The sequence below is a fragment of the Drosophila melanogaster genome, chromosome 2L (assembly GCF_000001215.4).
Source record: "Drosophila melanogaster chromosome 2L".
Taxonomy (NCBI): domain Eukaryota; kingdom Metazoa; phylum Arthropoda; class Insecta; order Diptera; family Drosophilidae; genus Drosophila; species Drosophila melanogaster.
This window is the reverse complement of record NT_033779.5, coordinates 17,478,167-17,501,326: the sequence shown is the minus strand read 5'-3', so window position 1 is coordinate 17,501,326 and position 23,160 is coordinate 17,478,167. Positions and strand designations below refer to the sequence as shown.

At 44.7% G+C, this 23,160-nt stretch overlaps 10 protein-coding genes and 1 non-coding gene across 19 annotated transcripts; 5 read left to right on the top strand and 6 right to left on the bottom strand.

Annotated features, from left to right (window-relative positions):
• Positions 1-220: 220 nt before the first annotated feature.
• On the top strand, positions 221-2,059 carry mEFTs (mitochondrial translation elongation factor Ts). The gene is made up of 3 exons (NM_136003.5): positions 221-835; positions 1,044-1,292; positions 1,398-2,059. The coding sequence occupies exons 1-3, from the start codon at positions 659-661 to the stop codon at positions 1,926-1,928; spliced, it is 957 nt and encodes a 318-aa protein (NP_609847.1). The 5' UTR covers positions 221-658; the 3' UTR covers positions 1,929-2,059.
• A 446-nt stretch (positions 2,060-2,505) lies between these two features.
• CG15142 (uncharacterized protein) lies at positions 2,506-3,333 on the top strand. The gene is made up of 2 exons (NM_136002.3): positions 2,506-2,952; positions 3,008-3,333. The coding sequence occupies exons 1-2, from the start codon at positions 2,565-2,567 to the stop codon at positions 3,238-3,240; spliced, it is 621 nt and encodes a 206-aa protein (NP_609846.1). The 5' UTR covers positions 2,506-2,564; the 3' UTR covers positions 3,241-3,333.
• A 296-nt stretch (positions 3,334-3,629) lies between these two features.
• asRNA:CR45715 (antisense RNA:CR45715) lies at positions 3,630-4,316 on the bottom strand. The gene has a single exon (NR_124331.1).
• Positions 4,119-14,521, top strand: qua (quail). Of its 3 annotated transcripts, none has more exons than NM_165222.2 (7): positions 4,119-4,592; positions 11,425-11,634; positions 11,694-11,896; positions 11,958-12,870; positions 12,927-13,925; positions 13,990-14,187; positions 14,253-14,521. In NM_165222.2, the coding sequence occupies exons 1-7, from the start codon at positions 4,566-4,568 to the stop codon at positions 14,364-14,366; spliced, it is 2,664 nt and encodes an 887-aa protein (NP_724060.1). In that variant the 5' UTR covers positions 4,119-4,565; the 3' UTR covers positions 14,367-14,521. The 3 variants fall into 3 exon arrangements, with proteins under 3 accessions (NP_724060.1, NP_724061.1, NP_001246066.1); NM_165223.3 differs by lacking the exon at positions 4,119-4,592 and adding an exon at positions 9,012-9,525; NM_001259137.2 differs by lacking the exon at positions 4,119-4,592 and adding an exon at positions 9,012-9,525 and having other exon boundaries at positions 11,946-12,870.
• A 4-nt stretch (positions 14,522-14,525) lies between these two features.
• CG43220 (uncharacterized protein) lies at positions 14,526-14,763 on the bottom strand. The gene is made up of 2 exons (NM_001273604.2): positions 14,673-14,763; positions 14,526-14,597 (listed from the first exon to the last, which is right to left on the bottom strand). The coding sequence occupies exons 1-2, from the start codon at positions 14,728-14,730 to the stop codon at positions 14,548-14,550; spliced, it is 108 nt and encodes a 35-aa protein (NP_001260533.1). The 5' UTR covers positions 14,731-14,763; the 3' UTR covers positions 14,526-14,547.
• Positions 14,764-14,961: 198 nt separating this feature from the next.
• On the bottom strand, positions 14,962-15,570 carry CG43221 (uncharacterized protein). Its single transcript, NM_001347767.1, has 3 exons — positions 15,476-15,570; positions 15,108-15,365; positions 14,962-15,030 (listed from the first exon to the last, which is right to left on the bottom strand). The coding sequence occupies exons 1-2, from the start codon at positions 15,534-15,536 to the stop codon at positions 15,322-15,324; spliced, it is 105 nt and encodes a 34-aa protein (NP_001334741.1). The 5' UTR covers positions 15,537-15,570; the 3' UTR covers positions 14,962-15,030; positions 15,108-15,321.
• On the bottom strand, positions 14,962-15,570 carry CG43645 (uncharacterized protein). The gene is made up of 3 exons (NM_001347768.1): positions 15,476-15,570; positions 15,108-15,365; positions 14,962-15,030 (listed from the first exon to the last, which is right to left on the bottom strand). Exons 2-3 carry the CDS (start codon positions 15,172-15,174, stop codon positions 14,987-14,989), a joined length of 111 nt encoding a protein of 36 aa, NP_001334742.1. The 5' UTR covers positions 15,175-15,365; positions 15,476-15,570; the 3' UTR covers positions 14,962-14,986.
• A 132-nt stretch (positions 15,571-15,702) lies between these two features.
• CG5131 (uncharacterized protein) lies at positions 15,703-16,826 on the bottom strand. The gene is made up of 2 exons (NM_136001.2): positions 16,099-16,826; positions 15,703-16,025 (listed from the first exon to the last, which is right to left on the bottom strand). The coding sequence occupies exons 1-2, from the start codon at positions 16,747-16,749 to the stop codon at positions 15,825-15,827; spliced, it is 852 nt and encodes a 283-aa protein (NP_609845.1). The 5' UTR covers positions 16,750-16,826; the 3' UTR covers positions 15,703-15,824.
• A 193-nt stretch (positions 16,827-17,019) lies between these two features.
• Positions 17,020-19,339, top strand: GCS2beta (Glucosidase 2 beta subunit). 2 transcript variants are annotated; one of them, NM_136000.3, is made up of 2 exons: positions 17,020-18,171; positions 18,237-19,339. In NM_136000.3, exons 1-2 carry the CDS (start codon positions 17,169-17,171, stop codon positions 18,878-18,880), a joined length of 1,647 nt encoding a protein of 548 aa, NP_609844.1. In that variant the 5' UTR covers positions 17,020-17,168; the 3' UTR covers positions 18,881-19,339. The 2 variants fall into 2 exon arrangements, with proteins under 2 accessions (NP_609844.1, NP_001246063.1); NM_001259134.2 differs by having other exon boundaries at positions 18,237-19,129.
• Lamtor3 (Late endosomal/lysosomal adaptor, MAPK and MTOR activator 3) lies at positions 19,290-20,096 on the bottom strand. 2 transcript variants are annotated; one of them, NM_001259133.2, is made up of 2 exons: positions 19,950-20,096; positions 19,290-19,871 (listed from the first exon to the last, which is right to left on the bottom strand). In NM_001259133.2, the coding sequence occupies exons 1-2, from the start codon at positions 19,991-19,993 to the stop codon at positions 19,541-19,543; spliced, it is 375 nt and encodes a 124-aa protein (NP_001246062.1). In that variant the 5' UTR covers positions 19,994-20,096; the 3' UTR covers positions 19,290-19,540. The 2 variants fall into 2 exon arrangements, with proteins under 2 accessions (NP_001246062.1, NP_609843.1); NM_135999.4 differs by having other exon boundaries at positions 19,471-19,871.
• Positions 20,097-20,297: 201 nt separating this feature from the next.
• Positions 20,298-22,885, top strand: fws (four way stop). Of its 5 annotated transcripts, none has more exons than NM_001259130.2 (4): positions 20,298-20,354; positions 20,408-21,031; positions 21,085-22,155; positions 22,214-22,885. In NM_001259130.2, exons 2-4 carry the CDS (start codon positions 20,426-20,428, stop codon positions 22,790-22,792), a joined length of 2,256 nt encoding a protein of 751 aa, NP_001246059.1. In that variant the 5' UTR covers positions 20,298-20,354; positions 20,408-20,425; the 3' UTR covers positions 22,793-22,885. The 5 variants fall into 5 exon arrangements, with proteins under 5 accessions (NP_001246059.1, NP_724058.1, NP_523590.1 ...); NM_165221.3 differs by having other exon boundaries at positions 20,298-20,358; NM_001299086.1 differs by having other exon boundaries at positions 20,328-20,358.
• The last annotated feature ends 275 nt before the right edge of the window (positions 22,886-23,160 follow it).

Sequence of the window (23,160 nt, the reverse complement as noted above, 5' to 3'; positions counted from 1 at the left end):
AAACACTAAAATATTAATTAAGAAAATAACTACGTGCGCCAGAATTAAAAAAAAAACTATTTATTAGGTTTAAGTTTTAAATATTTGGTTTCAATCCATTTCGAATCGGTTGTAACCGGTAATAGGTTGTAACATCCACTAAACGTCATTTGGCCAACGATAGCGTCGCCACTATCGATAGTCGCTTCGCAACAGCTGTTCTCCGCACACGCGCCCTACCGGCTTTTTTGCCATCCCTAACAGCCGAATTGTGCAACACGGAAAATTGTCAAAATTTTCAGTTTCAAAATTAATTGCTCGAATTAAGCACACAGAAAAGCCGAAAACTAAACTATCGACGCTTACCAGTCGTTCACCTATCGAGGCACCACACTCGCTTTGGATTTATTCGCGCCGCAACGCGATTAATTTTTCTTGAACCGAAGCGAACATACGAAGGAGTTGAAAACAAATGCAAATCTCACACAGGCTTTTCCGTTGTTTAGAATGAATTGATTTTCCGGGCAACTACTACATAGCGACAGGTCGGAAAACGGAAAAACAAACAAGCCGGCGAGTTGCCCTTGACAGCAGGCAAAGAGCAACAATTCAATTCGCACACAAATCACGCTAGAAATCATTTTGGCCTCCCAGTAAATTTCGGAAATTTTTTGGAAAAATGCTGCTACAAAGGTTTTTCACACGCGCACTTCACTCCACGCGGCAGCTTTATGCCGGCTCTGGCGGATCCGGTGGCCTGGAGAAGAGTGCCCTGGCGGCGCTGAGGAAGAAAACCGGATACACCTTCGCCAATTGCAAGAAGGCGCTGGAGAAGCACAACAACGACGTCGGATTGGTGGGTAGTTGGCTAATAGTTTTATTGCAAGCGGTGCAGTGAGCTTTCCATTACAAAGAGCACGAAATGGGGATCTCTACATTTTGAAAAATTGCTGATTTTTCTATATTATTATGTAATATATATAGCTGCACCGCATGCAAACTCCTTTGTGATCAAAACACATCTGTGCTAATCAACTCACCTTGCCATCATCTCGCTCTTGCAGGCTGAAAAGTGGCTGCACGAGCAGGCCCAGACCCTCGGCTGGTCGAAGGCCACCAAGGTCGCAGATCGAGCCACTGCACATGGTCTGATTGGAGTGCTCATCCGCGGAAACCGGGGCGCCATGGTCGAGCTGAATTGCGAGACGGATTTCGTAGCCAGGAACGATACCTTCAAGCGGTTCGTTGACCACGTCGCCTGCATGTGTCTGCAATACACGGACTTGACGGACTTCGATGGAGATCTGTGGAAGGTGAGCGAGATTTTTATGGGAAATGTACACAATATTTGGATCAGAACCGGTTTTGCATCCATTCCTAAAGAAATTGCTAATTAAAGAATGTGCATATCCTTTCAGCTTGGCTTTGATGCGGACGCCCTCAGAAACTTGCGCACGGAGGAGGGACGCACGTTGGGCGACCACCTGGCTCTGCTGATCGGCGCCATCGGGGAGAATGCCACCATCCGGCGCGCATTGTGCTTTAAGGCTAACAACGACCTGAAGCTGGTGGGCTACGCCCATCCCGCACCCACCAATGTGGGCACCACGGAAGGCATCACCCAGGTGGGCAAGTACGGAGCGATCGTAGCCTACCGATCCACGCACCCCCTGCTGGACTTTGAGTTTCACAAGAGCATTTGCCAGCAAATCGTGGGCATGAAGCCGACAAAGATCGGCGAATATGACAAGGACAAGCCGGCGGAGAACAAGGACGATGAGACGTGCCTGATTCACCAGGAGTATCTGCTCGATGCGGACAAGACGGTGGGCGAGGCTTTGCAGGAGCACAACTGCGAGATCGTCGACTACCATCGCTTCGAGTGCGGAGAGCACACGGAACGCAGCCTGGAGGCGATCATTCGCTCGCAGCACCAGAGCAGCAATTAACTAGCCATTAAGCAGAGTCTAGAACACTAAATTGTTATTAGCACAACAGCTGAAGATTGTTAAAACCGAAATTCTGGACAATGTTCTGGTCAAAATTTGCATGTAAAACAAGTAAAACAACCATTACGATCAGATCTCCACCTCTCTTATTTGAATACGCCATACCCCATGAGTCATGGCAAAAAATTGGGGTGACCAAGGAGAATGCGCCTGCGCAGAACGGGAAGCACGCTTGAGCGGCTTCCGGTCGCTGAAGCAGTGGAACCCGCGGGAAGAACGGGCGAATGGACAACGCCAGCAGAATGAACTGTTTACAAACGTGTTTTTTTGTTCTGCTTCCCGTAATTACCCACTTGGTCATGCGATAGCCCAAAAGAAAGAGCAAAAAGAAAGGTTTTTAGCTTTGGGGGCAAAGGCAAAAACCAAGTGAGGGTTGGGTATGCCACTTGCTTGGGGCTCATGTTAAGGAAATGGGAGTACGAGTAGATTTGGCCAGGGAGGAAAATCAAAATAGAAGAAATGGTTTTCCAGCCCTAAGAAATTTGCAGCACTGAAATATTAGCTACTAAGTAGGCCTGTCAAATAAATCCCTTTCATTATCAACCATCGATCGTCGTTAGAGATTCAATCGCCAAAATGGACTACCTGGACATTGAATCCTTCCGCTCCAGGTACAGCGACATAACCGTCACGGCCGTGCCATCGCGCCCCAAGGCGGACGAGGAGCCAGCAATGGACACCAACCAGGAGCTAGCAATCAAGACGCATGTGCCACAAGTGGAGATAACGAGGGTGAGTGGAGCCGCTTCTGCTGGCAGTAGCTCCACTGCGAATGCAGCGATGATGCTGCGCAACAGGCAGCAGACAAACAGCGCCGCACTTGCCTACGCCAACGAGTACAAGGAGGTGATGGCCAAACTGGAGTACACCAAGTACATGCAGGCCCAGTTGCAAATAATGTCGGCGGCAAACGGAGGAGGAGGTGGTTTTGGCATCGACTCCGATCTGTTTGGCACATCTATAGGTAAGCAAATTGATAAATGTAACAATAGTAGTGGTTAAGACCCCACACTTTGCAGGTCTCGATGAGAACGCCAACATAGTGGACAAGTACTCCGATCTACTCAATGTCCTGGGGGAAATGCGCACCAATGTGCCGACCACGATGGCGGGTTTAAGGGCACCCAAGGAGCGCATGCAGCGCGATATAGCCCATGCCAGGCTGAAGGTGCGCCAGTGTCTTCAGCTCCTGCAGCAGGCAGAGGAGGAGACCGATCAGACTGACTTCCAGGGTGCCCCAGGCCAAGTGTGACGTCATGTGCATATGTACGTATGTACATCTCTGCATTGTTAACGACACCTCTCCGGGATTGCGAGTGCCACGACAATAAAAGACTAGAATAACAAAAGCCATCGGGGAGTTCTGGGAAGCCTCGCTGTTTATGGGTACGACTATGATGGTGGGGCGATGGTTTTGGAATAGCCAAATACTATGGCCATGTGACGGCGATAGTAGTAGCCGGCATTCTGACACAAGCGAGCAGCGAAGCGCGAAACTTGTCCACATGGATGTGGAGAATGCTAACCAACTGTTGATATCCTGTAATTGGTTTAATCAATTATTGAACTCATACGAAATGGGGTACTTACCAATGATCTGATGCACATTCGTACATCACTTTTTTAAATATCTATGTTCCTATGTTCATCCCTTTGCACGTATGTATATTTACTATGTAAGTATTCTTATTGTTTTTAAAGAATGTGTTATGCACACATGTAAGTTAAAATTTGTATAACATTTCCGTTGATGATTGAAATTCCTACCAATTCAAACCTGTTAGTCAGTATTTATTATTTTGCAGACATGCACTTTCCACATCTGGAATTTGCAACTAATGCCTGGCAACTGTAATTATCCAACTCTTTCTCATTCCGTTGGTGTACAAACACTTATAATTGTTACCTACGTACATATTTATAATTAAGCCGACCCAATGGTCGAGCATACCCTTTCAAATGTTGGCCATGGTCAAAGTGGAACTCGAAAGGGTCACATTCACCGACGTCGGCAGAGAAGCATACATACATAGCAAGTACATGTACATGTGTATGTCTGTATGTTACACTTAAGTACGTATGTATGCATGTATGTAACTGCGATCGGAGCGCTTCAATTGAAGTTTTTCACGTTCAGTCGCCAGTCGACTTTTCACGGGTTAAGTTAGACGTTAATGCCACCGATCAGCGAGCGGATCGCACGACTATATCCTTTTGTTTGACTTCCGCTTGACGTTAATTCGGGTTAATTTGTTTGGAAAGTGCGCAAATAAAGTTGCAGTGCCAAAAGACGCGTTATCACTTGTGTGGCGCTCTCTTTTTCCCACTAACGGTAAACTGTGCGAAGAAGCGCGCGAAAGCGAATTGCAAAAAAAGGCGGCCAAACAAAGCGAATGCCAAAAAGGTGACAGCCATAAACACAACAAATAGTCCGCGAAGTGCGAAAAAGTTAATTAGATTGTTTGCTTTTGGAGTTGCAACAACAATTGCACCTGCCCCATTCCATTTCTACACAAAAAAGAAACAAGCGAATACTCTAATTTGCATTGTAGCGCAGCCGCAAATTGGACCACAAAAATGCCGCCGTTTAATTTCATCAAGCAGGTGAGTGCAAATTAATTAAATAGGTGTTGCCACATTTTATGGCGCGAAATAATTAATTAAGCGCTTTGCGGCAGAAATCTGCGCTGGCGAGATGCATATGCAGCTGAAGCTGAAATCGATTAAAGTTAGGTAATCAAATCTACATACATATGTACATACAAAGGATATTTAGTGCTAACTTGAAGTACAGTGGTAACTCAAAGGGTGCACGAGGATAAGGAAGTGAACTTTAAGCCAAATTGATAACTTGATCGTGCTAAAATGAATTTATCCTTAAATCATTCGACATCTTCTTACGCATTAAATTCATATTAATTATTGCATCAACATGCCACAGGTGTTATCAAGTCTATCAAGGTAATGTCTCTGATAAGAGCTCAGCACTCCCGACCTTGCATCTTCGAATCAATTAATTGCAGATTCACTACTGTTCCAAGAATAAAAGTGAGCTGGGACAAACAGATAATTAAGAGCACACTTCGTGTATCTTCACTTTCCGTTCAATTCGAGACGATGGATATTGGATACCAATTTACCATATCTTCGAAAGACAAGCGGCACACAAAATACGTGTCTAAACGTCGCACTCCAAACAAAGAAAATGTTATACGGGAAATGGTAAACCAATTTCAAATGGATTCGGACCAAGACTAATGAAATGCACAACGAAAATGGATTCATTCGTGGCGCCCAGCTGGAGACCCCGAGATGTGGTGACCCCAAAAGAGATTATGCGTAATTAAGCGGGCTTCTGGCGATGCTTGAAGATAGCTTCCGGTGATCAAATGTCAGAACAGAAACGAGATCTTGGGAGAACAACGACGCATTAGCACGAAACCGAAGAAGCAGCATCTACATATAAAGCCAAACAAACCCATAAAGGTGGGAAGAATTTCTACGCAACTGGTGGCCCAACCCGTCCGCAGCTTTCTTTATGTTTTTTATGGCTTTTTCCCCACTAATTTTGTTTTGAATCTTGGTCTTGGCCGATGGACAGTGGTTGGTTCAGTGCTACAGATTATGATTATAGCCCGGCTATCTTTTAAGGGCCTGCCTAATGAATTTCCATGCAAACGCTTTTCCCAGTCGTCGTGTGATAATTAAGACGAATGACCCCTTAGTTAGAAAGTTATTGCAGCACATCTGCTGTGTTTGTGTTTCTGTATCTTTGTGTTATTTTTTTTTTTTTTTGTTAAATATATTATCTCAGCGCAGCTGAACCCGAACCGAATCTGGTTATATTTGCATTATTCAGTTTTTAACTGAGGGTTAATTGCATGTTAAGTAACAGTTAAGTAACCGTTAGGCTGGATTTATTTGCTTATGACTCCCAAAATGCTCAGCTTCCAGCGCAATTGTTGTCCAACTTTTCACTTCCTACGATTTGAATGAAGAAATTATTTTTGAACTCTTCGTGCTTAATTCACCCACACTTAACTTTTTTTTTATTTTATTTTTTTGGCGTGGGAAGCCTACAATACCAAATTGCGGTTTCGAGTGGCAAACAAAAAGCGGGGAAACAAAAACGACAAAAAAAACTGGAAAACAACATTTGCGGTAGCTACTTCGTGAAAAGCGCAGCATAACTCGAATGCGGCTGTGGAAAATCCAATTCGATTTCAATCCAAAGATCGAACGCCTTTCAAAACTATTATGATTTGTGGTCTCCAGCTTTGTTCCCGCCTATCGCAGCTAATTAACCATTTATTAATGCTAAATCAAAAGCACTGCCAGCCAGTCAAAACACCTGTTATTGTTATTGATATTCGGATTTTGCCATCCGATCTGCCGACGTGTTTGGCCTCATAAAAGGCTACAGGTGGCAAGAAGTCCAATTAAAAAGAGCGTTGTTGCAACGATCTTCTTTTCCTGGAAATATAAATCCTTAACATAGCTTTACTTTAATTAGGTATTTCTTTGCTAAACATCTTGATTTACTTGTCTATCGCGCAACGTAAGCTAATTTGGCCTAAAAATAATTTTAAAAATATATGTATATTCTATTTATCTTGTTTGAAATCTGTAATTATAAAGAAATTATAAAGAAATATGGTTAATATAAGTTATTTCCTTTAAGCTTAACTATAAGTATCTATTAAAATACAGAAAATAAATGCTGTAACTTGTATAGATACAACTTTTAATTGTTCAGTTGCTAGCCATCCCGTTATGTGTGAGTTATGTTAAGTTATACGTTTTTTATGTCTTTATCAAGTGTCGGGTATATATTTAAAATGTCATGTAAAAATCGTTTTTCGTCAGTGATATATGGCATAATATTTCCAACCCACCTCCACTTAACAATACATCGATCATGCCTCAAACTGCCAGTGGAGATTCCCCCCATTGAGAGGAGTCTGTCTGGGACCTGAATCTAGACCAGAATCTGGATCTGGAGCGGCTGGCAATTAATGTGGTCTGCTTTTAGCCCGAAGATCGAGTGGCCACTGACAGCAGCATGCTTGCCATTCCTTGGCCATCTTCAGAATTGGCTAATGAAAAGGCTGGAAAAGAGCAAAGATCCATTGGCACAATCACCGCTAGAGGAAAACATTGGAAAACAATGAGAGAAAAAATAAAAAAAAAATAAGATTCAAAAGCGGTACTTTGCCGGCTGGCCGTTTCCCGTTGGCAGTTGCGGAAAATGAAAATGCCACAAGTCGATGTTGCATTATTGTGGCGCTTTTCAGACGCTTTTCCAGACTTTACGTAAATGTCGCGTGTGGCCACAAAATGGTCTTAATGTGTTTCTCGCAACAATGAGAGAGGCAAACAACAATCAAATGGTTTGCTGCCTTTTTTTCGGCTTAAAAGGAAAAGTCAATTGGCCTGGTCGTTCGTCTTGTTGCGGGTTGACGTGTGTAATTATCATAAATCGTAAATTGCAATTTTTCATCATGCTAAAAGTCGCACATTTTCAGCTGTATACAAAAAAAAATGCTTTGCATTTACAATTTACATTTTCATATACAATTGCTTTCATTTTTTAGTTATGTTTCTCGCCATTTCCCCAGTTCACGCCTCAACCTCAACGGTTGATTGAACTTGTCAGAGTTTTGAGTTGGCCAGAGTTGGGGAAAAAACATCATGGAAACATGAAACATGGCTAGCAAAGAGAGTTGTGTTTTTTGGTTGGTTTTGAAAGGCATCGCATTGTCTTGCCAAGATGCGGATACGTGGATATGTGGATACGCAGATACGAAGATACAAAGCTACAAAGATACACAGATACACGGTTCTCTGGGCCAGACCCATTAGTGTCATTCACGCTTTGGAACACACTGGAAAACCATTTCGACTCATTACCGAGTCATACACAAGACATTTTCGACTTAATTGAGTCGAAACTCGGCTCTGAATTGCTAAACAAATCGCTGCCAAATTGTTCCCCCGAAATAATTTAACCACATTTCTCCGGCGCAGTTGGTACACCCCATCCTCGATCCCCAAAATCGCCCTCCAGTCGTGTTAATTATGGCCATCAAATGACCGTCTGCCAATCTCCAAACATAAATCATAAAAGTGAGGACTCAAGCCAGTCGAGCGCGTCAGCTCGGTTGACAAAAGCCGTAGGAAACCCGAGAGATGCAAATCGATGGAATGTACAACACCGATGTGGACATAAGTACTTCCCCGCCAGCCGAGCTCCACTGTTTGTGCTTGATTGCCTGCGGAGAATGTCGGTGCAGCAGAAAGTGTGGAGTCAGTTTCTGGATACAAAACGATGAAGTGGAGTTCACCTGGTAGAAGAATCAATGCTCTATTAATGGAGCATCGAATGTTACTAGTTCTAAAAAGGTTTTTTACGCATTTAATGCATACTTACATATTCCTTAACGAACTTTAATGCTATAGTTCACATATTTTTGAATAAAGTTCAAGCTTTATGCAAAAATGCAAACATAAATGAATGAACTAGCAATTTCACTTATGATTTTTCAACACATTTCTGAAACCCTTTGATATCAAACTCCTGCCATTAGCTGATGGAGCCAGCAAAACTCGCTCACACAAGCAATTGTTAATCCGCAGAGAGCTAATAGAAGGAATTAGCAAACACCCCGTAAGAATTTGTTTAGACCCCGTTTGCCAGCCTGTTCCCCTTAGCCTTTAGCCCAGAACTCAGAGCTCAGAGTTTCGTTGGCCCAAGACCAAGAGCATGAGCCAGGCCAAGTTAAGGAAACGGCCAAGAAACCGCAACAAAGTGCGCTGCGCTTTCTGCTTTTCTCAGCCAGTTCGGTTGGAAACTGAAAGGTTGTGGAGAGGAAAACCGACAATCTAACTGATAATTTTCATTCATTTCTGAGTCACACAGTCAGTCGCTGGTGGTGCTTCCCACTTGCTCATTTGGCTCGAAGCTGTTGTACAGCGATACACCAAAGCTGGCCTGGCCATAAACTTGGAGCGCGGCATTTCGAGGCGGCCAGTCTGCAGTTGGCTTTCTGCTGGCAAAGACGCTTCGCAAGAGACTCGGGAAAATCTGCTGTGGAAAAAAAAGAACGCGAATCGCGAGTGTCTGTTAAAACGAAAACGAATCGAATTGAATCGAATCCAGGCTAGCATTTGGCTTAACTTTCAGTTTCGCCTCTATTTTGGCTACGTTTTTTGGGATATCAACACCCCCATTCAAAATTTTTTTCGAATTTTATGTATCGTGATTTTTTGAGCGAACCGATCGCTCTCAAAACGCTGCTGCGTGTGTGTTTTTGAAGTGAGTGTGCGGCAGCGACATTCGCTTTTCAAAAGCGCTGGCAAAACGAAAACTCGCAAGGATTTCACTTTGAGCTGCGCTGCTGCCGGCTTCCATCGGAATTGCCATCGGTTTTGTGGGGAGGGGGAGACAAATCAAAACTAGTTCAAGGCAGCTGTGCTGTATCTTTCAGATACAGATACATCCGCGCACATGGAGCTATCGCTGTCACCAAAAGAAACGGTAACTACAGGCTTTTCATTATGCATATTTCGCGTCTCGAATCTCTCCCATCAGCTCTCCTATATTTACCAGTATCTTGGCCAGCCTATACAAGTTTATTTAGCAAGTTTCAGCTGTTAATTACGAGCTGGCAATTATTTGTTTATCAATTACAATCAATTTTAGCGCCTGACGATGGTGTTTGCCCAGGTCTTGTAAGAGATTTGTTGACACCATTATTAGGGGGGAAATTAATAAAGATTTTCGCAAGGAAATTGACAGTCTTTTATTTGATTAAATCAATTGGGCAAATCACTTGCGGCAAATTTAAAATTAATGTATAATTCCTTGTAATACTCAATACTTCTTCCTTAAGTAAAAAAAAAAGGGTTCGATTTCCAAATGAACTTCTAAATTTTCATACCTTGTGCAGTAAAAGTAAGTGTGGTCCAAATTCTTCAAATGTTTAAAACCATCGATGGCCAGCAATTAAACTTTTGAGCATCATCCATCAAGTTAATAGCCTTACCGCAAGGAAAGTAAAAATTTAACACAATAGCTGTCTTAAGATAGATGGGTATCTGAAATTATTTTTAACATTCTATTCAGAACATTTCGGCGATCAGCTTTCGCTTAGATTAATGCTGATAATTGGCGGCTGTGAAAGTCTCTGCTGAAAACAAAGTTTAAAAAAAAATGTTATAATTTGCTAAGCGCTTGACAGAGAAAATTGACTTTTTGTGAGAGAGCATGACAAATGTAGTTTAGCTGTCGGCAGCGAAGATCAATCAATCATGATGGAGCCAGAGAGCTGGAAAACCTGGTTAACCCAAGCGCCCAGTTAAAGTAATCCGAGTTATTTCACCATTCGCGCAGGCGACAATTAAAATGCTTTTATGTTATGTGGTGTGTGCAGCGCATTTTATGCATTGCTTATTTATGAGCAGACCCAGTAAAAGGCAGTCATTAACTATTGTGATTTCCATGAAATGTCATTTGGTGGGAGTAGCAAACGCTGCCAGGCGAAGCATGAACTCGTCTTTGGTCACTGAGCACGCCACCATGTAATCACAAATGAAACGCGGCACACCAGACTCCGATGTCAAAACATTAATTAGCCAAAGAGGCAGCCTGCCTATTGACCCCAAACCGCTAGCCGAGATCACGATTGAAATGAAGATGAAGATGAAGATGCAGTGCGTCTGTGCCTATTGTATGCGTATATGCAACCACTTTCCACTTTGCTGCGTTCCATAAATAAATAAAAACCTAATGTTCGACGGCGGCCAACAAAAACTGGCTGCACCACCAACGTGATGTGGTTGGATGTGGTTCACGGCCCGCCCCTGTTCACTTTTGGTTTTCACTATCACTTGCGCCTCCTCCAATCGGATGCAGAGCACTTCTGCAGACGGGTTCGGGTTTGGGGTTTCTGGTTTTCATTTTTCTTTTGCTAGTTTTGAGCAATTTCTTTATCCTTGGCGTTGTGTCTCAAGTGTCTCATGACAGCAACAATTGGCGATCGTTTGAAAGGTGTTCAATGTCGTGGCAAGTGCTGTTCATGCAACCTGATTGTGACATTGTCACCAACTTGCAGTGAAAACGGGAGCACTGAATGGTAATTGCACATGAAATTTCGTTTAATAAACCTGACTTATTCGATTGGTTCGAGTTGCGTGCCTTTAAGTTGAAGTGCATAATCTCAGGAAAATCGAGAAAAGTAGCCAAGAAAAGGAGTGTCTTTTTCCCATGTAATTTTGAACTCTATTTTCGGACTAAATTAGTAAATTAAATCATCATACGACTGTGTTCCCTTCATAACATATTAAATAGAATACGTAACATCATAATATACCATTAAATAGCATTAAATTCAATTGAACGATCTAAAAATCTTATTTACATATTTACATATTTAAGGAGATCCGTCCCAACACCATTCCGGACTTAAAGGTGGATGCCACATTTCGGAAGGTGGCTAAACATGCGATTACCTTTGCGATTTGGAAGATAGACGAGGATCGCCTGGAGGCGGTACAAAGATCACATTATGGCACCTTCTACGATAGCTGCGCCTACATTATCTATGCAGCAAGTTTGTCGGGGCATTATGCCAATCACGAAACCATCGTAAGTAGTTGGTTTGGCTTGTGTTTCAGCAAGGTTTTAACTAATGCTCATGTTTACAGACACGCGAACAGAAGCCGAATGTGAGTCTTGAGCGATATATCCACTACTGGCTGGGCAAGAATGTTAGCGAGCAGAATCGATCCAATGTTGTTCATAAAATCCAGGAGCTGGACTCGTATCTGGGAAACATATCCTCTATTTACCGAGAGACCCAGAATCTGGAGAGTGCGAGATTCCTTTCGTATTTCAAGAAGGGTTACGAGTGAGTTAAAGTTCTCTGTTCTCTCTCGCTGGGAAGGGAAATAATACAGATTTCGTTTCAGTGTTCGATCGGGAGCACTAATAAGCGCGCCCCAGAGGCCACGACTTTTTCAATTGTACGCCCGCAAATGGTTGCGATCCATTGAGGTGGCCACCATCGATTGGTCGCACTTTAACTCGGATTACGTAATGGTCCTGCAAACGGATAATCTTACCTACGTCTGGATAGGGCGCTCCAGTTCAGGAATTGAACGACGAAGTGCCCTCGACTGGGTCCAAAAGCACTGCAGTGGATCGCCAATCACTATAGTCGATGATGGATATGAGCAGGCCATGTCCCAGGAGCACAAGGAGCTGTGGAACACCATGCTTCCGCTAAAGAAACGCATGGTCTGTCAGGCCAGTCAGTTGGTCAGCGAATACGCCGACTACAATAGCAATAAGTTCCGCATCTATAAGTGCAATCAACGGGGAAGGCTGCACCTGGATCAATTGGATGTGGGCATGCCAGCAAAAGATGATCTAAGCGATGCCCATGGAGTCTATTTACTGGACAACTACGGCCAGAGTATTTGGTTGTGGGTAGGAGGCCAGGCACCGCAGGCAGATGCCCTTTCTGCCATGGGAAATGGGAGAGCTTTTGTTAAAAAGAAGAAATATCCGGATAATACGTTGGTGGTGCGTGTCCTCGAGGGTCACGAGCCCGTGGAGTTTAAGCGTCTCTTTGCCAACTGGTTAAATGTTTGGCAGGAGAACACCAGGGGACATAAGCCAGTGTCCACAAAGTTTGGAAAGCTAGATGCCCATTCCCTATGCGAACGCCCTAAAATGGCTGCAGATACACAGCTCGTTGATGATGGCAGGGGTGAAAGAGTAATCTATCGTGTCTTCGGAGATCAGGTGCAAGAGGTGCCCATCTCAAAAACGGTTGTGTTCACCACCAATGCCAGTTTCGTGGTCAAGTACAGCGTGCAGGTAAGATAATAAGCTTAAGTTCTGTGTACAATCCAATAAATTCACTTCATCTTCAGTGCGCCACCGTTGTTCCCGCAGATTTGGCCTCCGTTGGCATTAAAACAATCATCTACCAGTGGAATGGTTCGGAGGCCTCTGTAGAGTCCATTTCCCGGGCGGACAAGTTCGCCAAGGCCAGTTTTGATGGGCTCAAGGAGCCTGGAATGTTTGTACAGCTCTATGAGTTCGATGAACCACCGCACTTCCTTCAGATCTTCGAGGGAAAACTTATTATCAGGCGCGGTCAGCGTACCGAGATGCCTTACAATGGTAACTCCAATGCCTTGCTGGACACCTTTCTGCTGAAAGTTTATGGCGATGCTAGCTACAATGCCAAGGCTGTGGAGGAGACACATCTGTCATCGATCAGCTCCAAAGATTGCTATGTGATCAAAACGAATCATGTTTGGGTGTGGTGCGGGCAAAGTAGCACGGGAGATGCCCGCGAGATGGCCAAAGCAGTGGGAGCTCTGATGGGGGAAAACTCTCTGGTCCTCGAAGGCAAGGAAAGTAAGGAGTTCTGGCAATCGGTGGCCATGTACTTCAACCAAACTCTAGTGATCAACGGAAATGGGAACTCATGTTCCAGCAGCACCAGTAGCAGCAGTGGCGCCGGCAGCATGTGCAATGGTAGCTCCAATGGTGGTAACATTTCACCCACTCTCAGCAATAATTGTTACCTAAACACCAGTGTTCCGAGTAAACCGAGACCTCCTGTACAACTATTTCTGGTATGGTGGCAACAGAGTTCGCTGAGATACGAGGAGATTCTCGGATTCGATCAGCAGGATCTCAGTTCGGATTGCACCTATATTCTGGACACTGGGAGCCTCACCTACGTCTGGCTGGGATCGCAGGCCCCAAACCAGGAACGCTACACAGCGATTGCCCAAAGTTATGTCCAAAATGCTCCATTCGGACGCAGATCAGCGACAGCGTTGGCCGTGGTCAGGCAGTTTCAGGAGCCAAATGTTTTCAAGGGATTCTTCGAGTCCTGGCAAAACGATTACGGCAAGGTAATCCATAACAAAAGGGCTCCAAGATTTCAAATGTTAACCAACTTATTTTGTATAACTTTAGAACTTCCATTCCTACGAGAAAATGCGCAAGGATCTGGGAAATAAAGTGACCAGCAATTGTTGCTTCGCAAGCGAAGGATCGGCTCTAATCCTGAACAACAGACAGAAGGACTTTGATGGTCACAAAAAGTATCCATTAACCGTGCTCATCCAGGAAATGGATATGCTGCCACCAGATATTAATCCGCTCAAGAGGGAGGTGGGTTCAACTAAACATAGAATGCGAATATCTCCTTTTTTTAAAACGCTGTTTTCCAACCGCAGGTTCACCTAACACACGATGATTTTGTGTCAGTGTTTAATATGTCCTTTTATGAATTTGACGAGCTGCCGAAATGGAAGAAAATGGAGCTGAAAAAGCAATTCAAGCTTTTTTAGATTATAAACATGTTGAAATGCGTGTAACGAGTGCGCACTGTACATATCCTCAATTGCAACACAATGAATACTATGAAGAGGTAGTAACTGTTGAAGCAATTTATGTTAAACATACACATTTTACGTAGATATAATAAAGCAAAAACATGAAATATAAATATATTAACTTATATGTAGGCCATCAAGTGGTTTCGACCTCCTCGGAGTCTGGCTCATCCCCACTACCAGAACCTGGTGGCAAAAATAGGTAAATAATAGGTAAATACATGGCCATTGAAGTTAATATTGAGTCACTACGAAACTTACTAGGAAACAAGAGCCCGAAAAGAAACTCGAAAATTCCACCAAGCAGATCCCAAAACATTTTCGATCCGGTGTTGTCAGCGTTTTGTAACGAAGTACAATGACATTACCGCTCGAGATCGGTTTTGACCCAGACCCCTTTAATGAGCCATGACCAAAAACGCTCAACCAATTCGGACTTAATTCGAATCAGAAATGATTGCATGATCTGGGTCAGAAATGGGACAAATATACGAGTACACATTTGTGTATTGAAAAGCTTTTAAAGGTAAATGCTCATATCAAATTTTTTATTTGCTCACGATCGCTGGTCTATTTCAATTGTAGTTGTCGTAATAATCGCCCAAGTACTCCGCATCAGCTTTACAAACAAAAAATGAAAATAAAATAGTAATATGATTAAAAAGCCCTGTTTTGATAGCATTACAAATTCATTACTTATGTCTGAGAAGAAAAGGTCGTTGAGGAAGCTCAAAAATATTTCCGGCAGCTCACAACAGTCCATATTGTTGGTTGTACTTTGGTAGTTTCACAATTTTCGTTTTGTATTTATAGCATTATTTCAAAGGTTAATTATACTTTGTATGGTTTATTTGGATTAATCCATTTGATAACTTCTATTAGGTTCGCGGATTATTAAAATAATAATAATCTAGGTGCTCGACTCATCGTAATCATCATCTGATGAGGTATCACCTGCAATAATATGAAGTGATTTCCTCTTTATTTATTGATAAATTGACTATAATGTCCGCTTTTTTTTTACTACTTATCCAGCTCCACTTCTCCCATGTCCTCCCACTTACTGCCAAACAGCATATCCCCAATGATTTCGAATATCATTCCAATTATTTCACAATCCTCCATGCCTTTGCTCCTGCTGCTCTTGCAACTTAAACTAAAAGCATCAGTCTTAACAGCATGTTTTATATACGTTTTAGCTGCTGGGTATATAGTACTAATTGAATTTATCTCATGAACTTGATACATTTCATGGCTAATCGTACATAATTTAATAAATAACCAAGCGATTAGGTTTAAATATAAAACCGTCTGGCCGTGTGACATTCAAAATGTCCCGAGCTTAAAACATAGTTTTATTTAACATTGTGTGGGGGTGGGTACTTAAAAAAGAAAAGGCATATATAAAGCAATTTAATATACATCATAGCCATACATGGGTGCCTCCATGTAAGCCTTCTGCTGGTCCGTGGAATTGCGACGGATTCTCCGGCCAATGGGCTCCAAGTCTGCATAGCATTTGGGAAAGACACGTTCCACAGCAGCGACGGCATCTGCTTTGCTAATATTGCGAACAGCGAGCACGGAAGCTAGGGCTTTGGACTTGACGCAGTTCTGAAAAAAAGAAGAATAGATTTGGATTCAGTTTCTTAAGCATTTGGTTAATAAAAATATATAAGAAAGCCACCTGATGCGCTTCCTTGACATTAAATGGCGAGGCATCTCCTTGGAACATGGCGCTCAAGAAGGAGCAATGCGCCAGGTTTGCCGCCCTGATCTCTGTGCAGGCCAGGTGGTCCACGTTGCGGAAGTCCATGTCGTTATTGCAGTAGTCGAACATGTGAATCATCTCGTGCGTTAGCACTCCATGGACCATGCTCTTGTTCCTGGCCATATTCTGGCAGACCACGATCTGGTTGAGCTTGGGATCGTAACCGCCGGTGACTGTGGGGTCGCACACCTCGCATGAGATGTGTCGGCGCAGATCGATGGGACAACCGGAACTTTTCAGTGCTCCCATCATCAGTTTGACCAGCGGACCATTTTTGACACACCAGTACACATTCTCCTCGCACTTGAAACGATCAATGTTCTCCTGCCCCTCCAAGCCGAACAGGACTCGTGTCCATTTGGGCTTGAAGGTTTCGCCCCTTCGCTCCGGATAAAGGTCGTAGCCCCAATCCTTTTGAGCAGTGGTGGTTTCTTCGGTGCTCGTCTCCTTACTGGCAGATGCTTTTTCAGTCTTTGCATTTTGTTTTTCTTGCGCTGCGCCGGTGATGGCTTCTATTGCCTCGGGCGCTGTTGCCTCTTTGGCCCACACTTTAGTCAGGAACTCCATTATTTTATGGGCTCTATGATCCTCCACTTTTGTTAAATAACAAACCGGCAGCTGATTTGGCAGCGTTGCCACACTGCCGAAAAGACAGTTGGTCAGCAGTGCAGTGGTCAGGTGCTAAAAACCAGCGCGAAAGTAATTCTGCATCATAACATAATACGTGAAATTTTCAAGGAATTTAATCAAATTAAAATAAGCAAACCAATTTCCCCGTGTCGGTCATACAAACGAAATCCCTTCGGCCATTTCAAATCCCGCCACTGCCCGTTGCTATCGATAGTTGTCTCTATTGCCATCGATAGTGCTGCACCGGCATTTTACGATTCGTAAAAAACCATAGCAAATTCCACGTAAGATTTACAGCACTCGGGAGGCAACTCAAATTAGAAGATTAATTAGGAGTAGTACTGAGCACAGCCAAAATGCAAAGCTTGCAACTTAGCCAAGTGCTGCTAATACCGCTCCTGCTGGCCCTGGTGGCCACCAACGTAGGCTCTGCCAGCGAAGTTCCACGTCCGCTGGGTGTTCCGCTGGCCAAGGCTTCACTGTACCAACCTCGGGCGGGCGAAAACAGTTGGACCTGCTTGGATGGCAGCCGCACCATACCCTTCTCCCACATCAACGACGATTACTGCGACTGTGCGGATGGAAGCGATGAACCTGGCACTGCGGCCTGTCCGCAGGGCCAGTTCCATTGTGTGAACAAAGGCCACCAGCCGGTAAATATACCCAGTTCGCAGGTGCAGGACGGCATCTGTGACTGCTGCGATGGCAGTGACGAGTCAGAGACGGTCGGTTGCCCGAATACCTGCTTGGAACTCGGAGCAGCGGCGGCTGTCCAAAGGCGGAATGCAGCGGAGCTGCACAAACGTGGAGCTGAGCGGCGACAGGAGATGATTACCCGTGGCAAGCAGATGAGGGCCGAGCGAGAGGCGCGCCGCCTTGAGCTAGATCAACGACGCAAGGAACAGGAACTGCTGCGCGCCGAAAAGGAGCAGCTCAAGCAAACCGCTGAGGCTCTAGAGGCAGAAGCCATTGAAATCTTTAAGGAGCAACAGCGCGAGGTGGATGCTGACACCGCACAGGCGGAGCGGGAGCCGCAACAGATGCGCCAAGAGGCCACGCTCACCTTTGTGCGCTACGACACCAACAAAGATGGCTTCGTCGAAGTTACCGAACTGATGGTCGACATGAATCTGGACAGAGATCGCAACGGCGTGGTAACTGTGGAGGAGGCCAAGTACTTCCTGGACGAGCGCGAACGAGTGGATCTAGATGCTTTCGTAACGCTGGCCTGGCCGCGTATTAAGTCTCTGCAAATGCTGGCCGAGGGTCTGTTCCAGCCGCCGCAGCCGGAGGAAGTTGCCCAGCAGCCAGAGGTCACCACCGAGTCGATCCAGCCCACTCCACCAAAGCTAAGCGAAGGTAATGATAATAGGAATACTATTTCTTACTCTTTGAGTTCTGATTTCTTTTTCTTCCTATTCCAGAACAAGCTGAACTCGCCGGCGATGATGATATTGAAGCCGACGAAGAGGGTGAGGAGGATCAGTACGATGATGAGGAACCCGATGTGGGCGTTGGCGAAGCCTCTCCGGATGCGGAAGAAGCCACGCCACCTAACTACGATCCGGAGACGCAGCGTTTGATCCAGCAGGCCAATGAGGCGCGAAATGCTCTCGAGGAAGTGGAGCGCAGCCTGCGCGAGATTCAGCAGGAGGTTAACGAGATCGACGACCAGAACAACAAGGGCTACGGCCTGACCGAGGAGTGGGCCGTGCACGATGGCCAGTGCTACAATTTCGAAGATCGGGAGTATGTGTACACCCTTTGTCCCTTCGATCGGGCCTCCCAGAAGTCGAGGAGCGGTGGGCCTGAAACCACGCTGGGTCGCTGGGACAAATGGAGTGGAGAGCCAAAGCAATATTCCCAACAAAAGTACACCAATGGTGCTGCCTGCTGGAATGGTCCAAACCGTTCGGCCATCATCAACATTAGTTGTGCCCTGGAACCCAAAATCACTGCCGTCAGCGAGCCCAATCGCTGTGAATACTACTTTGAATTCGAAACTCCCGCCGCCTGCGACAGCGAAGCTTTCCAGTCCGAATCGGAGAATCTGCACGACGAACTCTGAAATGTTCAACAATCGACGATGAGGATGAGCCGCAGAGAAATGTGAATGCTTGGCATGCGTAGACCAGAGATTTGGGGATTGTATTTTAGTTTTAAAGGAGAATATCAATTTTGTCGAGATCATTCCCAAACTGCAGCAGGAAAACCATCAAGAATTGTAGCTAATTAACTCAGTATATGCATTTAAGCAAAAAGTACATCAAGTTTCATTCTGAATAAAGTGTAAACACCTAGTATTTTTAAAACAGATAACATCACTGAATGAAAATGTTGATTTAAAGTCGGTTTCCTTGAGCTCAAACATACAAATATTTTACTTTCGTGATACTTGAGCACAGACGATTTCAAGGTATAGGGAAAAGTATATTATAATTGAGAAACTATATGAAGAAATTTAATTGAATGTACACATTTTAGGCAGCAAGAATTTTTCATTTTAAATAAAGTGTCAATAGTTTGCATATTTGATATTGTTGCCAAAACGGAGGACTCGGAACTTTGTTCATCTTTGAGATCACCCTTCGCAGGATATGAAATAAATTCCCGGAATAGTACAATGGTGAGTTGAGATTTTTAAAAACTCATTCTGTTCTCAATAAAGTATGTATGTATAAACATTTAGTAAATATTAAAAATATGCATATTACAAGGTAGACTAACTTTAGGCCTCGGTGACAGCCTGTTTAATGTCCTCCAAATAGCCATCGACCTGGTGCTCCAGTGCGAGAATGTGTCCCGTGTTACAGTTCTCCGCGCCCACAAAGGTCAGGATGAGCGGCAGCTTGTTCATCTGGACCACCTGGTAATTGGAGTACATGGAGATGATGGTCTTGTTTCTGCCCAATCCCAGTTTGCTGGCCTGATCGCAGGCGGTGGTGAATGTGGGTATGAACGAGGGCATCAGGGCGAAGTCCACGTTCTTCTCCTGGCTAACCCGCAGGAGGGGCACTCCGTCGCGATCCGTAATCTGAATAACGTACAGCCCGCTGACCCTTTTGTGTAAATCGGGGAATGGGGGAAAAATTATAAGTTAATCATATTGGGAACAGCCTTTCCTGTGGAATATTTACTTTTGCAGCAGGCCGTCTAAATACTTCTTGATGTCGTCCGACATGGAAAATTTGTTAAAGCGAAAGACTAGAGAAGGTATGGCAATAATAATACGTTTTTCTCCGCATCCAATTATTTACACAAAACAAAGTGAGCAACAGCTGCCTCAAGTTATCGATAAGTTCATGTGGCAGGGGCGTAGTCGGCGGTCGAAGTAAAATATTTTCAGCAAGCGGAAAAAGGATGCGGCTAGTTTTTAACATTATTATTTAAATATTATATTATTAAGCTATCACGCAATACTTTATATAGTTTTTTAGAAACCCCTTCAAAAAATTCAATCCCCGCTCAACTGGAAATTTATCGATTACAGCCTGTTTTTGGTTGCGTGGAAAAACAGTTTGTTTGCAATACGTAAAATTGCTGCAAGTAATGGAAATAAAAGTGTAATACCAGCTTATAATTCGTATTACCATAGATTAAAACCTTCTGCATCATGGTGACTGGAGACCCGGTAGCGACAAAGACCCCAAACGCAGCGGATTCGGATGATAATGACTTTACCGCATCCATGTCGCACCTGACCATTGGCCAGCAAATCCAGGAGCTGTCCAAGCAACTGCAGAACACGAAGGAGGAGCTGCACCAGCAGGTGCGCGACAAGCACGGAGCTCTACTGCAGCAGGCCACCCACGCTGGGCGCTTCGATGCGGCTTTAAACGCGCTCGCCGAGGATGTGCAGCGGGTCAGGGAAACTGGGCACCGGCTGAAGAACCAGGTGGACACGCAGTACCAGCAGGTGGAGAACCAAACGCAAGTGCTAGGGCGTCTGCACGATGTCAGTCACCTACTCCGCTCGGCTGGAACATTGCTGAGCCTCACGGCCAAACTAAAAGCGACCAAGGATGTCCTACGCCTGGCCGAAATCCACTTTGAGTTGGGCCAACTCATCGAAGATAAGGAGCTAAAGGACATTGATTTTATCCAGCAGGAGCGAGCTTATGTGATCAGCTCTGCTCAGAAGATAAGGAACCTCACGCAGATGCAGTTGGTCACTGGGCTCCAGGAGCGCAATGAAAACCAAGTGGTTAATGCCTTGAAGGTGGATATAACAAACATTTTTCTAGCATATACCTAAGAGTTCTTATTCCTTAGATCTTTATGAATTTCAATACGCTGGAAAAATCGCTGGATAACCTATTGGCCACCTTTATTGCCGACATGGAGCAATCTCTGAAAGAGTGCTTTGCTGGCAACGATATATCTGTGCTGAACAAGTCCCCGACGCACAATGTGAGCAAACCTGCTCCCTCGAGGGGACCAGGAAAAACTCCCCAGTTGACAACCACTCAAAACTTCCGTGCCAAGTTCTGGAAGTCTCTTCATTGGCTGCTCTATGATGAACTTTTTGAGACTTGCACGCAAATCAAGCTGCTGAAAACGGCTCTCGAGCAGATCAACCAGTTTGGCTATACATCAGAATCATCGGATCAGTGCATTCCGCAGCGTTTTTGGCAGCAGGTGCAGCAGCTCCTGCGAAAATCCTTTGACGAATGCCCCCAGCATGTTACGCAGACCCTTCAGGAGGGGCTCTCAAAGCTCCTGACCTCCGCTCGTGGCTTGGAGCAGCGTCTGCATGGCGAGTTTCAGTTTGACAACGAACTATTTGCTCCCCTGGAAGTGGGTTACGTTAGCAAGTGTGCTGCCAACTTTAAGGCATGTCTGGCGGGAGTCGATTTGCCCGGCAACGAAACGGTGGACAACTTTATTCGTGTGGCATCAACGGAGCTCAGTGCTGCTTTGATCGATTCCCGTCTCACGAATGCCATAGCAAATGTATTTGCGGCCTGTGGAAAAGAGTTGTGCACAAAACTAGAGGCTCAAATCAAGCTGGGAGCTGATTCCAAGCAGGTCGTGGATCTGCCCAATCTGCAGCAGCAGCAAAACACCCAGCTGGCGAATGTTCTGTTCTACTATAAGGATTCAGTGCGTCGCATGCTCAGTGATCTTCATGTGCACTTTGAAAAGACACCGGGAACAGCTAGGGAGATTATATCCCGATCCTTGGAACAGGCTGATTTACTGATCGGCACCATTCTACAGCAGATAATGGAGTCGATTATCACGACCATTAGCATCATTGTATTGAGTATGCACAGGGAGCCGGGATTGAATTCGGAGAGGATGTCTACCACAGGTCCGTCGATGTACATGAAGGAACTGCAGGTGGGTGGGAATTTGAATGTAATACTTGGCTAGTCATATGTCTCAATCAAACTATTAGGAGTTCGTCAACCGATCCTGGTCGCATCACATCGCCCTGTTCGATGACAAGCAGATGACGAAAAAGTGCGGACACGAGTTGGCCAAACGTTGCATTGAGCTCTTCCTGCACAATGTGTGCATTCTGCGACCTTTAAGCTCCTGCGGAAGGCAGCGTTTGAAGCAAGACTGTCAACACATGGAACAGGCGTTGAAACCTCTTTGCCCAAATCTCGCCGAGCTGGGAAAGCCGTCGCGTCTGCTAAGAGCCATGTCCTTGCTGATCGTCCAAACGGCCGAGGAGCTGGTCAAGCAGACAATCGGCGAGGACTCTCTAGTGCCCAGTTACATAGTGCTGTTGCTGCTCTTCGGACACGCTGGAGCAGATCTGCAGTCGCCACACACGACGGCCAACTGGTCCAATGAGCGGCTGATCGAATGGCTGGATGGGCACACGGCTGAACGGGAGAAACTAGAGCTGATCTCGGGGGCACTGCAACGGTATCGGGACAATGCCAGGCGAAAGAACATTCAGCAGTACGACGAAGTTTACCCCATGATGGTAGATTATTTTGAACAGGCCTTAAAGGCACTTCCATAAATGTCTAATGTATTATGTATCTAGAACTATGTATGTATGTATGTAAGAGCACGAATATGTTTGGAATAAACATATGCATGGCATCCTTCTATTAAATCATTGTACTCAGTTCCTTCCGCTAAATGAAGCTAATGAGTTTCTTAGAATAACTTATTGAGTGGAATAATGATAGCAGTGAGAACTTGAGGCTAGAGGCTTAAAATTGAAATTATGCGAGGTTGTGTCATATTGTCATTTGATTAAATTAATTTTGGTAGGCAGTTTTGGCTGGCGCTATATGAATAAATGGAATTCCATGGTTAATATAAATGATACTGGTACTTACTCAAAAGACACATTTTGGAAGATGTTTCGTATTAAAAGAATAA